Source organism: Salmo salar, chromosome ssa20, assembly GCF_905237065.1.
Source record: "Salmo salar chromosome ssa20, Ssal_v3.1, whole genome shotgun sequence".
Classification (NCBI taxonomy): Eukaryota; Metazoa; Chordata; class Actinopteri; order Salmoniformes; family Salmonidae; genus Salmo; species Salmo salar.
This window is the reverse complement of record NC_059461.1, coordinates 19,960,888-19,977,802: the sequence shown is the minus strand read 5'-3', so window position 1 is coordinate 19,977,802 and position 16,915 is coordinate 19,960,888. Positions and strand designations below refer to the sequence as shown.

At 42.1% G+C, this 16,915-nt stretch overlaps 1 protein-coding gene across 2 annotated transcripts in view; it reads right to left on the bottom strand.

Moving 5' to 3' along the window:
* Positions 1–16,230, bottom strand: part of LOC106579957 (sarcoplasmic/endoplasmic reticulum calcium ATPase 2) — a 51,422-nt gene extending 35,192 nt beyond the window's left edge. For both annotated transcript variants that reach the window (XM_014160407.2, XM_014160408.2), the window contains exons 1-5: positions 15,733–16,230; positions 14,753–14,770; positions 14,570–14,652; positions 11,687–11,791; positions 9,810–9,948 (exon numbers count right to left, since the gene is read on the bottom strand). In XM_014160407.2, the coding sequence (XP_014015882.1) occupies positions 9,810–9,948; positions 11,687–11,791; positions 14,570–14,652; positions 14,753–14,770; positions 15,733–15,850 (463 nt within the window). In that variant the 5' untranslated portion in view covers positions 15,851–16,230. The remainder of the gene's footprint in view (positions 1–9,809; positions 9,949–11,686; positions 11,792–14,569; positions 14,653–14,752; positions 14,771–15,732) is intronic.
* Positions 16,231–16,915: the final 685 nt, after the last annotated feature.

The window sequence follows — 16,915 nt, the reverse complement described above, 5'->3', positions numbered from 1 at the left end:
AAGTCAAGGTATTGGAGTGGCCATCACAAAGCCCTGACCTCAATCCCATAGAAAATCTGTGGGCAGAACTGAAAAGGCATGTGCGAGCAAGGAGGCCTACAAACCTGACTCAGTTACACCAGCTCTGTCAGGAGGATTGAGCCAAAATTCACCCATCTTTTTATGGAAAGCTTGTGGAAGGCTACCCGAAACGTTTGACGCAAGTTAAACAATTTAAAGGCAATGCTACCAAATACTAATTGAGTGTATGTAAACTTCTGGCCCACTGGGAATGTGATGAAAGAAACAAAAGCTCAAATAAATCACTCTACTATTATTCTGACATTTCACATTCTTAAAATAAAGTGGTGATCCTAACTGACCTAAGACAGGGAATATTTACTAGGATTGAAGGTCAGGAATTGTGAAAAACTGAGTTTAAATGTATTTGGCTAAGGTGTATGTAAACTTCCCACTTCAACTGTACAGTGCATTCGTAAAGTTTTCAGACCCCTTGACTTCTTCCACATTTTGTTACGTTACAGCATTATTCTAAAATTGAATCCCCCCTCATCAATTTACACACAATATCCCATACTGACATTTTTGCAAATGTATAATTTTTTTTACTGAAATATTAGATTTCCATAAGTATTCAGACCCTTTCTGCAGTACTTTGTTGAAGCACCTTTGGTAGCAATTCTTGGGTATGACACTACAAGCTTGGCACACCTATATCTGGGGAGTTTCTCCCAATCTTCTCTGCAGATCCTCTCAAGCTCTGTCCGGTTGGATGGGGAGCAAAGCTATTTACAGGTCTCTCCAGAGATGTTCGATCGGGTTCAAGTCCGGGCCAGTCAAGGACATTCAGAGACTTGTCCCGAAGCCACTCCTGTGTTGTCTTGGCTGTGTGCTTAGGTCATTGTCCTATTGGAAGGTGAACCTTCACCCCAGTCTGAGGTCCTGAGTGCTCTGGAGCAGGTTTTCATCAAAGATTTCTCTGTACTTTGCGCCGTTCATCTTTCCCTGGATCCTGCCAAGTACACCAGTTCCTGCCTCTGAAAAATATCCCAACAGCATGATGCTGCCACCACCATGCTTCACAGTAGGATGGTGCCAGGTTTCCTCCAGACGTGACGCTTGGTATTCAGAACAGAGTCCAATATTGGTTTCATCAGACCAGAGAATCTTGTTTCTCATGGTCTGAGTCCTTTAGGTGCCTTTTGGCAACTCCAAGGGGGCTATCATGTGCCTATCATGTGCCTCTTACTGATTACAGCACAGAAAGAAAAAAAATGTATGAAATTGTATGAAATGTATGCATTCACTAATGTAAGTCACTCTGGATAAGAGTGTCTGCTAAATGACTAAAATGTCAAATGTAAAATGTAATCTGGCCACTCTACCATAAAGGCCTGATTGGTGGAGTGCTGCAGAGATGGTTGTCCTTCTGGAAGGTTCTCCCATATCCACAGAGGAACTCTGGAGCTCTGTCAGAGTGACCATCGGGTTCTTGGTCACCTCCCTGACCAAGGCCCTTCTCCCCCGATTGCGCCGGGCAGCCAGCTCTAGGAAGAGTCTTGGTGGTTCCAAACTTCTTCCATTTAAGAATGACGGAGGTCTCGGTTCTTGGGAACCTTCAATGCTGCAGAAATTTTTTTGGTACCCTTCCCCAGATCTGTGCCTCGACACAATCCTGTCTCGGAGCTCTACAGACAATTCCTTTGACCTTATGGCTTGGTTTTTGCTGTGGGACCTTAAATAGACCGGTTTGTACCTTTCCAAATCATGTCCAATCAATTTAATTTACCACAAGTGGAATCCAATCAAGTTGTAGAAACATCTCAAGGATGATCAATGGAAACAGGAAGCACCTGAGCTACATTTCAAGTCTCATTGCAAAGGGTCTGAATACTTTTGTAAATAAGGTATCTGTTTTTATTTTTATACATTTGCAAACATTTCTAAAAACCTGTTTTCATTTGTCATTATGGGGTATTGTGTTTAGATTGATGAGGGCTTTTTGTTTTTAATCCATTTTAGAATAAGGCTGTAACATAACAAAATGTGGAAAAAGTCAAAGGGTCTGAATACTTTCCGAATGCACTGTAGCATCTCAGACATTTAAATGATTAGTTAAAGAAGACCTCTGGATGGTCCTTTCCCTATACCATTACTTAGTGCGTTTTGTTGCCATCAACACCATGAAAAGGTTGTAATTAAAAGGTAGACTCAGCGATTTGATGTAGATGCAGAAAGTAAACAGCATAGTGGGTCAATTTCCACAACAACTAAGATTATTGACGCGCGAGGCTCCACCTCTGCTGTTTTGGTCCTGTGACTACCACGTTGTGAACAGCATGAAGCGAACCCCTGCACATGCACAGATACTGTGTGTGACAAAGTGAAGTCTTGCATCTCGCTCAGCTCAATATCTGCGGTGCTGCTCATGGCAACGTCATTTAGCTGAGTCTACATTTAAAACTTCTGCCTGCTAATCCCTATACCTAGCCTATTGAAAGGGGAGTGTTGATGACTCATCCTACCTTCCCTCTCCACACAGCAGTCTTCTTAATATTGTAATGCACCGTTCCACATGTGGTCATGAGAAGCTGTGGACAAGGCTACAGTCTGACCATGGTAAAAGAGGAAGCTCTGAAGGGTATTGATGTTCCTGTCACTTTCCCCTGGTGTGAAGGTCAATCTCTGGATCCTCTTAACAGCCTCTCCAGGGTCAGACCATTTACAGCGACTTCTACTAACCAGACAGCATTGCGCAGATTCACAGCAGTCAATTCAGGACATGCCTCAAGGTTAGCTGCCACAGTGTAGTTCAAAACTCAAACGCAAGGGCAATGCAAACATGACGAAAATTGTTGCTTAACGGTTGGTTTGTACCCTTAGTCTTTATTGACACTGTGAAATGTCTAAATGAATTGATAATGTTGAACAACAATATAGGCTAAATGAACAGCAGGTTATTTAGTGCATACTGCCCTCTTTTCAAGTACATACAATTCCCTCCGCCTCATTCATCCAAGACCCAGCCAGACATTGTGCCTCCTGCTGACCCAACACTCACCAAAAGACCCCACAGTGACAGCAAACGCTGGCCAGGCCCACACAAAATGCCACATGCCATGCTGGGTGTCTGGAATCCCAGGCCATGGAGGGTGCTGATGTGTAGCGTCTGAGCATTAGGCTTGGAGGGGTGGGATCGCCATCTACCACCGACTTCCCTACAAGGTCATCTTGCTGTCCAAACAATAGGAACAGCTGAGCAATCCTCCCCCTCATCCTTCACCCAACCCAACACTGACTGGCCCCTATCAGTACAGTGAGGGAAAAAAGTATTTGATCCCCTGCTGATTTTGTACGTTTGCCCACTGACAAAGAAATGATCAGTCTATAATTTTAATGGTAGGTTTATTTGAACAGTGAGAGACAGAATAACAACAAAAAATTCAGAAAAACACATGTCCAAACTGTTATAAATTGATTTGCATTTTAATGATGGAAATAAGTATTTGACCCCCTCTCAATCAGAAAGATTTCTGGCTCCCAGGTGTCTTTAATACAGGTAAGGAGCTGTGATTAGGAGCACACTCTTAACCTGTTAGGGCTAGGGGGCAGTATTTGCACGGCTGGATAAAAAAAATGTACCCGATTTAATCTGGTTACTAATCCTACCCAGTAACTAGAATATGCATATACTTATTATATATGGCTAGAAAACACTCTAAAAGTTTCTAAAACTGTTTGAATGGTGTCTGTGAGTATAACAGAACTCATTTGGCAGGCAAAACCCTGTGACATTTGACAGGAAGTGGATACCTGATGTGTTGTATTACCTTTAAACCTATCCCATTGAAAAACACAGGGGCTGAGGAATATTTTGGCACTTCCTATTGCTTCCACTAGATGTCACCAGCCTTTACAAAGTGTTTTGAGTCTTCTGGAGGGAGATCTGACCGAACAAGAGCCATGGAACGATGATGTCCCATTAGACACCTGGCGCGCGAGTTCATGTTGGGTACCCTCGTTCCAATACGGTATAAAAGAGAATGCATTCGTCCACCTTGAATATTATTCATGTTCTGGTTAAAAAAGGCCCTAATGATTTATGCTATACAACGTTTGACATGTTTGAACGAATGTAAATATATTTTTTCCCCTCGTTCATGACGAGAAGTCCGGCTGGCTTAGATCATGTGCTAACTAGACGGAGATTTTTGGACATAAATTATGAGCTTTTTTGAACAAAACTACATTCGTTATGGACCTGTGATACCTGGAAGTGACATCTGATGAAGAGAATCAAAGGTAATGGATTATTTACATAGTATTTTCGATTTTAGATCTCCCCAACATGATGTCTAGTCTGTATCGCAACGCGTATTTTTCTGGGCGCAGTGCTCAGATTATTGCAAAGTGTGATTTCCCAGTAAGGTTATTTTTAAATCTGGCAAATTGATTGCGTTCAAGAGATGTAAATCTATAATTCTTTAAATGACAATATAATATTTTACCAATGTTTTCTAATTTTAATTATTTAATTTGTGGTACTGACTTGACTGCCGGTTATTGGAGGGAAACGATTTCCTCAACATCAATGCCATAGTAAAACACTGTTTTTGGATATAAATATGAACTTGATAGAACTAAAAATGCATGCATTGTCTAACATAATGTCCTAGGAGTGTCATCTGATGGAGATTGTAAAAGGTTAGTGCATCATTTTAGCTGGTTTTATGGTTTTGGTGATCCTGTCTTTGAATTGACAAAACATTACACACAACTCTTGTAAATGTACGTCCTAACATACTCTAAATTTATGCTTTCGCCGTAAAACCTTTTTGAAATCGTAAAACGTGGTTAGATTAAGGAGTTGTTTATCTTTCAAAGGGTGTAAAATAGTTGTATGTTTGAAAAATTTGAATTTTGACATTTATTTGGATTCAAATTTGCCGCTCTTGAAATGCACCTGCTGTTGATGGAGTGCACCACGGGTGGGACGCTTGCGTCCCACCTAGCCCATAGAGGTTAAAGGGAGTGCTCCTAATCTCAGCTTGTTACCTGTATAAAAGACACCTGTCCACAGAAGCAATCAATCAGATTCCAAACTCTCCACCATGGCCAAGACCAAAGAGCTCTCCAAGGATGTCAGGGACAAGATTGTAGACCTACACAAGGCTGGAATGGGCTACAAGACCATCGCCAAGCAGCTTGGTGAGAAGGTGACAACAGTTGGTGCGATTATTCGCAAATGGAAGAAACACAAAAGAACTATCAATATCCCTCGGCCTGGGGCTCCATGCAAGATCTCACCTCGTGGAGTTGCAATGATCATGAGAACGGTGAGGAATCAGCCCAGAACTACACGGGAGGATCTTGTCAATGATCTCAAGGCAGCTGGGACCATAGTCACCAAGAAAACAATTGGTAACACACTACGCCGTGAAGGACTGAAATCCTGCAGCGCCCGCAAGGTCCCCCTGCTCAAGAAAGCACATATACATGCCCGTCTGAAGTTTGCATATGAACATCTGAATGATTCAGAGGACAACTGGGTGAAAGTGTTGTGGGTCAGATGAGACCAAAATGGAGCTCTTTGGCAGCAACTCTTCTCGCCGTGTTTGGTGGAGGAGGAATGCTGCCTATGACCCCAAGAACACCATCCCCACCGTCAAACATGGAGGTGGAAACATTATGCTTTGGGGGTGTTTTTCTGCTAAGGGGACATGACAACTTCACCGCATCAAAGGGACGATGGACGGGCCGTGTACCGTCAAATCTTGGTTGAGAACCTTCTTCCCTCAGCCAGGGCATTGAAAATGGGTCGTGGATGGGTATTCCAGCATGACAATGACCCAAAACACACAGCCAAGGCAACAAAGGAGTGGCTCAAGAAGAAACACATTAAGGTCCTGGAGTGGCCTAGCCCGTCTCCAGACCTTAATCCCATAGAAAATCTGTGGAGGGAGCTGAAGGTTCGAGTTGCCAAACGTCAGCCTCGAAACCTTAATGACTTGGAGAAGATCTGCAAAGAGGAGTGGGACAAAATCCCTCCTGAGATGTGTGCAAACCTGGTGGCCAACTACAAAAAACATCTGACCTCTGATTGCCAACAAGGGTTTTGCCACCAAGTCATGTTTTGCAGAGGGGTCAAATACTTATTTCCCTCATTGAAATGCAAATCAACTTATAACATTTTTGACATGCGTTTTTCTGGATTTTTGTTGTTATTCTGTGTCTCACTGTTCAAATAAACCTACCATTAAAATTATAGACTGATCATTTCTTTGTCAGTGGGCAAATGTACAAAATCAGCAGGGGATCAAATACTTTTTTCCCCTCACTGTATGTGCGCCCCTATTTTACAGAACATGCACCAGCCAGGGACCAGAACCCCCAGATTCCTGCAGAAATGCAACACCTCTGGCTACAGACCACATTATGCTGATGACTAGCTATGTGCAATAAACACCTTAAGTAAAAAAACAAAACAAAAAACATATGGCCGTTGCATTTATGGCCAATGTTGAGCTATTCAGGGAGAAGAGAACCATCTCTTTAATTTCCCTGAAGTTCTGAGATAAATTAAGAGTGACTATGGGGTTGAGAGATAAGTGAATCTCCTAGCAGGAGCAGCAGCAGTCTGAACCACGGTGCTGTGAGGGACAGGCTAGAGGGTACAGCTCATCAGACCAACATTTTCCCTGGTGGCGTCATGTAAAAATCTCCCCAGCGAAGAAGATTCTTCCCAATCGTTCTGATTGTGTTCCGATTGTGACGTCATGCTTTAACATTTCTCCCAGCGTGAAAATGTTCCCAGTTGAATAATCACACGCGCAGCTCTTTACGCTATGTGGATGGCTGAGCTAGTGTGGATGTTTCGCTCACTTCCTCGAAAAACTCTTGTGGGCACATGTATTTGCTTCACACATCTGCCAATCAATGGTGGCCAGGAGTATTGACACTGACCAAATCAGAAGCTTGTTGAGGTGTGAGGTCAGCATATAAAACACAGACTCGCACATTAAAGTGCTGAGGGTTGATGTGAGGAGAGGTTTTTTGCGATTGCAAAGACTTGGGTGCTACGGGAGGGTGTGAGAGACATCCGGCCGTGCTCAGACGAGGCTGTAATCGCTGCCAAAGGTGCTTCAACAAAGTACTGAGTAAAGGGTCTGAATACTTATGTAAATGTGATATTTCCCAAAAAAGAAATTATACATAACATTTTTTTTGTCATTATGGGGTATTGTGTGTAGATTAATGAGAGGAAAAAACTATTACATCTATTTTAGAATAAGGCTGTAACGTAATAAAATGTGGAAAAACTCAAGGGGTCTGAATACTTTCTGAATGGACTGTATCTTGGTTGTAAAATAGTTGCTATTAAGCTCAAAATGGAGAGTTGAGAAATAAAAATTATACCTCTGACAAGATATCGGTTTGTTTCATCGAATTAATCAATCAGAACACTTTTTCTCCGGGAAAGGAAAGCAAGTGACTCGTTCGACATCGCAGCAGGCCCCAGCGAAACATGTACAGGCAGGAATCATGAGAATAATGTATTTTACTGTTTGACCAAATAATGTTTTAAGCCACCTAAAAAAAAAAACATTTTGAGTGAGGTGACCATGTAGAATGTGCAGCTCCCACCGATGAGTTAAATTAAAACATTTATTCGCACAGCCAAGTCAAAGGGTCACAAAATGCAACTAAATGGTTGCAGTCTGGAACCCTGCCTGGAACAGCAGTCAAGGAAAGCTGACATCACATAGCTGCAGATTAGTTTAGTAAGAACAGCAGTGACAGCAAACCTCAGCACAGCATCCCTGTATTGACAGTGCTGGGTCAGACAGCTTGGGCTGGACAAGGATGAACTACAGTACACAGATACAGCAAGAGGACAGCCAGCCCAGCCAGAGGATGTACTGAGAAATGCATTAGCTACAATAAAAACAGTCATGAAAACCAACACTGGGCTATAATCTTCCGGACAGTAAACACATCTGCAGAGAGTAAAGCACCATCTCTAGACTGTGGATGTCCCATGTGGGCTTATGAGAGTTGAGAAGGAGAGAGCTAACTGTGTCTACCTCCAGAGGGCTTACAGGAGCTGGGAAGGAGAAATGGGCTCGGAGTGGAGCGGAGCGAGAGGCTGGCTGACAGGCAGGGCAGGGCCAGAGATGGCCCGTTTAGTATTCTGCTCACAGCTCAGCCAGTCACTGCAGCCTGCGTCCTCTGCCTCAGCAGTGAGCTGGCATCTGCGTCACAACCAGCCCTCCTGCTGGCGGGGGGGGGTCACACTGGGACTTTGATCAAAAATCATTATTCAGAAATTAACATCACAGAAACCAATATAAAAAAGGCTCTGCAGAATTGACCCATATGCCCTCTTTTAGGTGAGCTTCTCAATGTCCACCTGATAGCATGCACAACGCATCACTGACAATATCTGCTTTACCGGCCACTCTCTGGAAGTCCGAGCAAGGATGTTAGCCATTTTCCTGGGTGAACATAGAGCACACAACCAATCATGCCCACACTAAACAATCATAGGAGGCACAGAGGCTGGAATTCACACAGCAGGACCAGTCTTTGACAAAAATTCCTGTGCATCAAATAAAGGCAACTATACAGAATACCCACTAAGACTGCCAGGACCCACTTAGATAAGCATACTATTATGAAGCCATTGTCAAACATCTACCCCCCAAACCTAATTTTCCATCACTAACTAACACAATTGGTTTAATAGAAATTAGCGAGCAGCTAATGCACGCAGTGCTGACGGTGCCCTTCTCAAGGTGACTCTGGAGCCCTACCAAAAACTGTCCCACACTGCAACAATGTTCCCCAGAGAAGGGGGGGGGGGGGGCACCAGACACCGGCCATCTTCCCTACTGTCACTGCCTGCTATAAATACACCATGATTTTATCATCTAGACAGCCTATCCAGGCTTAAAATAAACCCACCACTTTGCGCAAAAAAAACACCGCATCACCTCTATGGCTTAGGGTTAAACGAAGTATCATGATAACGTTAGCCCTTCAAGGACTCCAGCATTCAACGCCACATCAGTTCAATACGTCCATCCCCCGCTGCACTGCAGCCAGGTGCTGCCCAGGACGCATTCCTCTCAAAACCAGAGACGTCTCGCTCTTCGCTAAAGTGCTAGAGTCACTGTCTTTGGGTGAGTCATACCAGCCTCTTTTACCAGCTGCACTGAGAAAACGGGAGACAAGCCACTCAAAGGTTGAGTTTACCGGCTCCAAGGGGGATGTTTTAGCTACGGTTGAACCGCATGCGAGACTCATCAAGGTGGTGTGTTCAGTGCACCCTGGTGAGTTAAGCACCCCCAGGAAACATGCGCACATGATCCGAGAGGCCTTCAGCAGCACTAGTGCCTAGTCATCTGGGACAATGGGTTAATAGAAACATCCCAAAATACACCACTCCTGTAGGGTGAGTCACCTCTGCAGTGGGACTAGGGGATGAGGGGAATTGAAATGAGCTTTTACTGCTAAAACGTCAGCCTGACCTTGCCTGGACTCATGAGCCCTTTTAAAAATAGCATTTACCTGAATGAGGTGTCATAAAAAGCAAAGGCTAAAAACAATGCTGTTTTGTGTAAAAAGAGATCAGGACTGTCCTTTTTTTCTACAGTGTTAAACTATTAAAGGGAAATATTTTTCTAACAAAGAATAATAACTGTTTTTAATTAAACCTTAAAACAATACTTATTCATAAGCAAAATGACTGAATTATGAGAAATAGTCTAATGCATCCTAAAGCAGCGAGAAAGACAGGGCTGCCTTACCAGAAACCTCTACAATGTCTCCCGGCACGATTTCTTTGGCCTTGATCCTCTGAACGGTCTTCCTGTCCTGGCGGTAGACCTTGCCCATCTCAGGCTCGTACTCTTTTAGGGCTTCAATGGCATCCTCAGCATTGCGTTCCTGTGTAGATTAGAAATGTTGACCGTTTGCTCACACATTTGAAATTGAACTTGATGATCTGACGACATTATAGATGCAAATTCAAATAAGTCCATTTTACTTTTTCACTATCCCACAAACTGCAGATATGTGGGTTCATTTAAAGGCACAAACTTCAACAGCCTAACCATGCCACTTTGTTTTGTTAACTGATGGATGGGGCTGGTGAAATAGAACCAGTTTTGAATTCAAAGACAGCAGGAGATCTTAGAGATTGTGCCTTTAATGCATGACAAGGACCAGGAGATTTGCCTTCGCCTACTTTAAAATCTGAAAATATATATTTTTTTAAAAGGTGCAATATGCAGAAATCGCTCCGGCATTTCATGGTTGCTAAAATTCTAATCGTTTTCCTAATTTCAGAATCATTGTACAATCTAAAACGCTGTGAAATATCTTTCGGCAGACATAGGTGGGTTAATTTAAAAAGGCACAAATCATAGAAATAGCACACATAGAACAGATCTACAGCTTCATATACCCGCTTTCAATTAGATTAACAGATATAACTCTAATTTCTATGTGAATTTGGTCAGGCCCCCCCCCAAAAAAAGTTACATATGGCAAACCTTAACACATTTTTAAAAGGGAACAAGTCTTAATTTTAACTGTGCATATTCAGTCTACAATATTTTAATGATTAAGAAAACAGAAGTGCAAGTAGTAAACATTGTGTCAGTCACATATACTAGTAATTTATGAAAACAGCAGCTAAATAAGAACCGTCACCCCATGCCAAAGTCACGTTCACTCAATCACTTAGAACAGAATGCTTAGTTCTAAAGTCCACATTTCTAGGCCAACTTCAACATATCAGTTAGTGAGAGCCTATCAGGGCAGGGATGGCCAGTTGCATCACTTCCTGTTGAGTAAGTCTACTCCATGGCATGCACTGGCTTAGCTTACTGAACATTCCTCCTAGGGGCTGCCTGGCAGTGCAAGCAAAGTCAACCAGCGTGACAAAAGGTCTGACAAGAAAATGGGCATCAAAACAGAGTAAAAAAGACAACTATCATTTATTCCATTCTTTGACTACACAGAAATGCATTATGGACTGGATTCAAATGTTCAAGACCATTTGCTCACAAACATGCCATCTATGGAATGTTACACTCCGACAGACTGAGGAAATGTAACCTAGTTCTGGACAAACTCATGCAGGAATTTAGACTGAATTAATAAATCCTAAGGGAGCATCCAGCCAATTTGTGTTGGTAGTTGCTACAGCCAAATTTCTCTTTGCAAAGACTGCAAACATTAGAGAATGGCTAAGAGACCATGGGTGTAAACATAATTAAAGCAACAGACATGAAGTCTGAGCAAGAGGAGGGATTGTCACTTTGGTCACGCCTAAACCTTCTCAAATGTAGTCAGTGACCCACTTTCTTCCTTGCCTCAGTTTTCATCTACTTTCATCTACCATTGAACAGCAAGTCCTTAAAGAAAGGAAAGCATAAAACTGCCATGTGACCAATGAACGGAATGTATGAGACTTGTGGATTCTCCTACCTACAACTCTTTATGGTAGCTGTTTTGCCTATAGTCGCTAGCTAGTTGCATACAATAAGTATTCCTTTCCACAGCCTGCACCAAAACAAGAGTTTCGGGAATACTGTCATTGACATTGCAATGCCACACTGAACATCGACATTCAAAATACTGTAAAAGATGTCTAAATTACGTCATGCAAGTTGCTCACCTGCCACACACCCACGATGGCATTGGCTATAAGAATGAGTAAGATTACAAAAGGCTCCACAAAGGCTGTGATTGTTTCTTCTCCATCCTCGAACAAGGCCAAGACCTAAAGGTAAACAAGACAACGATGATCCATTATTGACATGATTCCACATAGGAGATAGCATAGGAGTAATTAACAACATCTCTCCCCCTGGTTACGCTTACTTACGATGCATTTAAGCGATCAGAATCATGTTAAGAAAACTGCTGTGAAATAAGGTTAAACTAAATGTCCACGGAGAATGTGTATGCATTCTGATACGACTGATTTACTTAGCAGTGGTAGAAATGCATAGAAATGTACATTTTGTTGAGTGAGCTCCATTTTTTACATAAATGACAACAAGATGAACATACAAAAAGTTACATCAGAAGATTTACAGCAGGATATCAGTGCAAGAGTAACACATTTAAACAAAATGGATACAACACATTTGTTTAGATGTTAAAACATTTTCTAAAGCTTTGAGCTCATTTAACACCAAAGCCAGACAACATTTTCCAAGTTCAAAAGCAATGTGCTAAAGGTGCAACACATAGGATTTTGTTGAATTTTTGAATTGTAATTTCAGAAAATGTCCATAATATAGCTGCAGTAATAGTGGAATGATAGTGTTTCACAGTATTACTTACCCGCCAGTGTTTTGATTGGCTGTGATATTAGCCTATTGATTTCTCCCGCCAGGTATCGTTTTTACAGCTGTTTGAAGCTAGTGGACCGGAACAGAAAGTAACTTTGTTTTTTTTCCGGTTTTGGTCCACCAGCTTCAAACAGCTGTAAAAAATATATTTGTTCTTATTCAAAATACATTTCACAACGATTTAGATGGTACAATGATTCCCTACACTATTCAGTGCCTGTTGTCTCACAAACAGAAATTGAGCGAACAGTGTAGACTTTTTGCAACCAGGAAATGATAGCGATTTTCAGATATCATAGCCGCAAAGTCAGAACATTTTTGACAGATGTCGCTCAGGCAGGAGCCCTAAATAGGCGAAAATCACAACCAAACACAACACTGGTGGGTATGTAATACAGTGAAAACACTATTCCATTATTAGCGCCAGATATATTATGGGCATTTTCTGAAATTACAACGCAAAAATTCAACAAAATCCTATGCGTAGTACCTTTGAAATACCATGAACCTCATCGTAATCTAGCACCGTGATTTTATTTGGAGTGATTATTTAACTAGAGTTTGCTGTACTGAGCAATACATAGCCAACTCTTTATAAAACGCACATTGTTGACTTAAAGTTCCAAATGAAATCTCTGTTTTTATATCATTTATGGTCAATTTTGCACATCAGACATTTGAAAATCAAAAACTTAAATCTAACACCGAAAATACAGTAAGACTACAGTTTATAACAGATCGTCTTGATATGTTGCTGTATGTCATTTCAGTGTCAGCACATAACAGTACATTTGGACACATTTATCAATGGCCCTCAGTAGCCATAAGTATCATGCATAGTATGCATGTCAAATATGAGCCGTTGAAACCAACAGCCAGCCACCTTACCACATCTAACAAACCAGTTACCAGGACTACTGCTGCAGTAATCGGTCACAACCAACAGATTTCACTTAACATAGCCATTCCCCAACTCTGCACTCTTCCTCTCTCACAAACCGGAGATAAAAACACTCTTCTGGGAGCAAGACTATTTTGCATGTTATCTACTGAGAATAAGAGCACACGACATGTGTTGCACAAATTCACTTTAACGGGACAAAGCCGCATCATGAACACCCTGCTGCAAGTTCTGCTGCACCCGCTTGTTATTTCATTAGCCTACTACTCGCCCATCATTGGATCTGACTTAACAACTGACAATCGACCAAAAGTATGGGAGTGTGGTGCATGGGAGAAGGCATGGTGCATTCATCTGGGGAATGCCCTCCTACTGAAGGTCAGAGCCCAAATTTGGTCTTGAGTGGTGCCCTGTACCCGTCAGACAGCAACCACCAACACCACCATATCGCAGGGCTGGGCACTGCATACCAGCTCCTCTAGCAGACTGGCACACACTGGGATTATAGATTACAGCCCTTGAAACCTCCATACTGGTCTCAAAAGGACCTCATCTCCTCAAGTCAATGTACATAGTTTGACACTACATTGTAATCCTTTCCCGTGCAAAAACATCCTTCTGTCCACTACCAAAAAAACATGAATAGTAAACACTGATGTAGCAGTACACTGCTAATACTGCAGAACAATGAAAATTAGGCTACATCGCTGTCAGTTACATTTCTATCAAACCATTTAGCTTGTGGATAGGCTTGTTACTCCAAATAACGAGGCAGAGGAGAGGAAGTGATTACACTGCGAGAGTAAAAGACGACTCAAATGTCTTGTTAGACACATGGTGATAGCAACTCGAGTCAAGCAGCTGCTGTCATCACCATTCCTCAAATGTGTAGCTAGCCTTCTCAGCTGTTTGGCTGCCTGATCTGTGAATGTAACCTGAGCCTAGGCATTCAAACAGAAGACATTTGCACTTGCTGTCCACACGTCTCATGCCACTAAGCCAAAAGATACACTTTCTCTTTCCATGCCAGACAGCCCACTCCTACTGATGTGCTTTCATCAGCAACTCTGAACAGCAAGCAGATGATTTAAGAGTTTGTTTCTATGACAACTTAACACAGCATGTCTGTGGGATTGTCACTGCTGTGTAATAAACCAAAACAATCTAATACATTCACAATACAGCGGTCACTAAAGGTTTATGACCAAATTCCAGGCCCATGGCAAGCAGCAGCAGTACCAAAGTTAGTGTGTGTTCTAAACCCGATCTAAAAAACAAAGAGTCTAAGCGATATACTTACAAAAGATATACAAGCTGCCAGCAGAAGAATTCGTACAAGTAAATCTTCAAATTGTTCAACAACAAGCTCCCATAGAGACTTCCCTGTGGAATGAAAGAGATGTACAAATACATCAAATCAAGAAGAATTTGTAGCACATAGGTTTAACTTTCACAACAAACTATTTTAATTACGTGTTATTACCTTCTTCAGCAGGTAACTCTGGAGATGGGTCAATCCAAAGTGCATACAGGGAAAAGAGAAACACACCATTACATTAGTAATGTTTTAGTAGCTAATGCTGTTAATTCTGACAATCAAACATATGGCACTGCAATTTGTTTATCTCCACCCCATTTGACTCCCAATGATCCCCAACTAAACCCCATATGTCCTGGTTCAGATTTTGCAAAGCTAAAACTTTGCTATAGGCAACATGGAAAAACAGGGTTTGGATTTAATTGCATTCACCGAGTCTTGTGTTCGGCTGAGTCATTAACAGTAGCAAGTCGTAGATGGTAATCATATTGCACAATCAATGTTTGAATTCACGGTGGTGACACATCAGGTAACTTTTTGAACCCATTTTCTCAGAGGTCACCTTGAATGGTGTCAGACGCACCCAATCTATTTTATGTCATCCAGTAGACGCTTTCATGAGCTTAAAAATCGGGAATCGAGCCTCGTTTCTTGTGTGAACAGCTAGGAAAAACTACAGAACCCAGGATCCTATGAACCGGCTTGCGTTAGCTAACTAGCATCATTAACTGTTAGCTAGCTAGGCCTGTGCCATGCCCATGGCGAGCGGCTATGCTGTCCCAACTGTCCCAGGCTGGCCATCACATCAGAATGCCAAGGCACACGTCAGCGGTCTACACTTGTATACCTGGTTTAAAATACCCTTACAATAATATAACAATTCCCCGATGTAACCGACTACTTTCTAGCTACTTTGTACAAGATTGAAACCCACGAGGTTGTCTACGATGACATCAGCCAAATTAATTCAGTCCGTGACCGAGCCGAGTGATGGGGCTGACATTTACCCCAATGTGTAACTCCTTGGTAACTTTAGCTAACAGTGGGACTAAATGACCGTATCATGTTCCCTCATGAGTGACATATAGCGAACATTAGCTAAATAGCTACCGGTACTACTAGTAAAGGTGTAGAGGTTCACATACCGTTCGAGCCCCATTTCTCCTTTTGACGTTTCACCTGGTCCAAACCAAGTCCAGTGCTTTCGTTGACGGAGAAATGGCTATAAACTTCTTCAACGCTCTTTGTGTGAGCGTTATCCATGGTGGTTGGTGGGCTTCTTGTCAGTTGTACTTTGTTTACTCAGCTGCCTCCGTCTCTTTAAAATTAAAACCTTTCAGCAGAAATACAGCTTGCCAACTGTGAAATATGCTTTCACCGAAAGGCCAGATGTCGATGATACGAATAAGAAATTGTCCGTAAATTGGTAGGCTGATAAACGAGCTAATTAGAACGAAAAATGACTCTTCCTCCCTCAATAAATGTTACTTTGGGTGTCCTCTTATCTCCCCAAAAATGGTGGAAAAGAGTGCAGCAATCGCCAATGTTAAGGGCTGCAATCAGCCGGTCCAATCCTTGCGCTGACCTAAATCCACCTCTCCTGGCACAGCTCACAGCTTCAGTGGTAACAAACTGTAGCGCTGATCTGATTTTATTGAAAGTGCCTCAACACTGGGTCGTCATTAGTTACCACAGCCACAAAGTCAGAAGGCCCGCCTACTCGACCAATCAGATGAGGGAATGTGATGACAGCCAGAGTCAGAAGGTCCGAATACTCGACCAATCATATGAGGGAGTGTAATGACGCGTATGCCGGTTTACAGTTCGTTGGAAACGACCAATCAGATGAGGGAGTATGATGACGATTATGCCGACCGTCTTGCAGAAGTAGACGAGAGACGCATTTATTTTATCTAGAGATCCATCAAAGATTTGGTTATTTACTAGCTATATTAAAACCAACCGTTCTAAATGCAAAGTGGTAATTGGATGTCTTATTCAAAAACTCAGTTTGCAAGCTTATCAGGATGTTTGCCCTTATTCATAGTTACTTGTCTTAACCCAAAATAGGTTTACTCCAACATCTGCATTGTTTTTAAAATGGCATGTAGACAAACAAATTGGTATATCTTGATTTTCGATTTTTATTTACAGAATCCATAAGTAATCCACAAGTAAAACGTACATAGTTTCACAGAAATGTTCACAGAAATGTCAATGTTTGAAATTGGCTGATTTAAGATGAAAACTTCAACCCTGTTACTTTATTTGGTACCCAGGCACTTACCGAGTGGATCTCAGTGCAAGAGGCGTCACTACAGTCCCTGG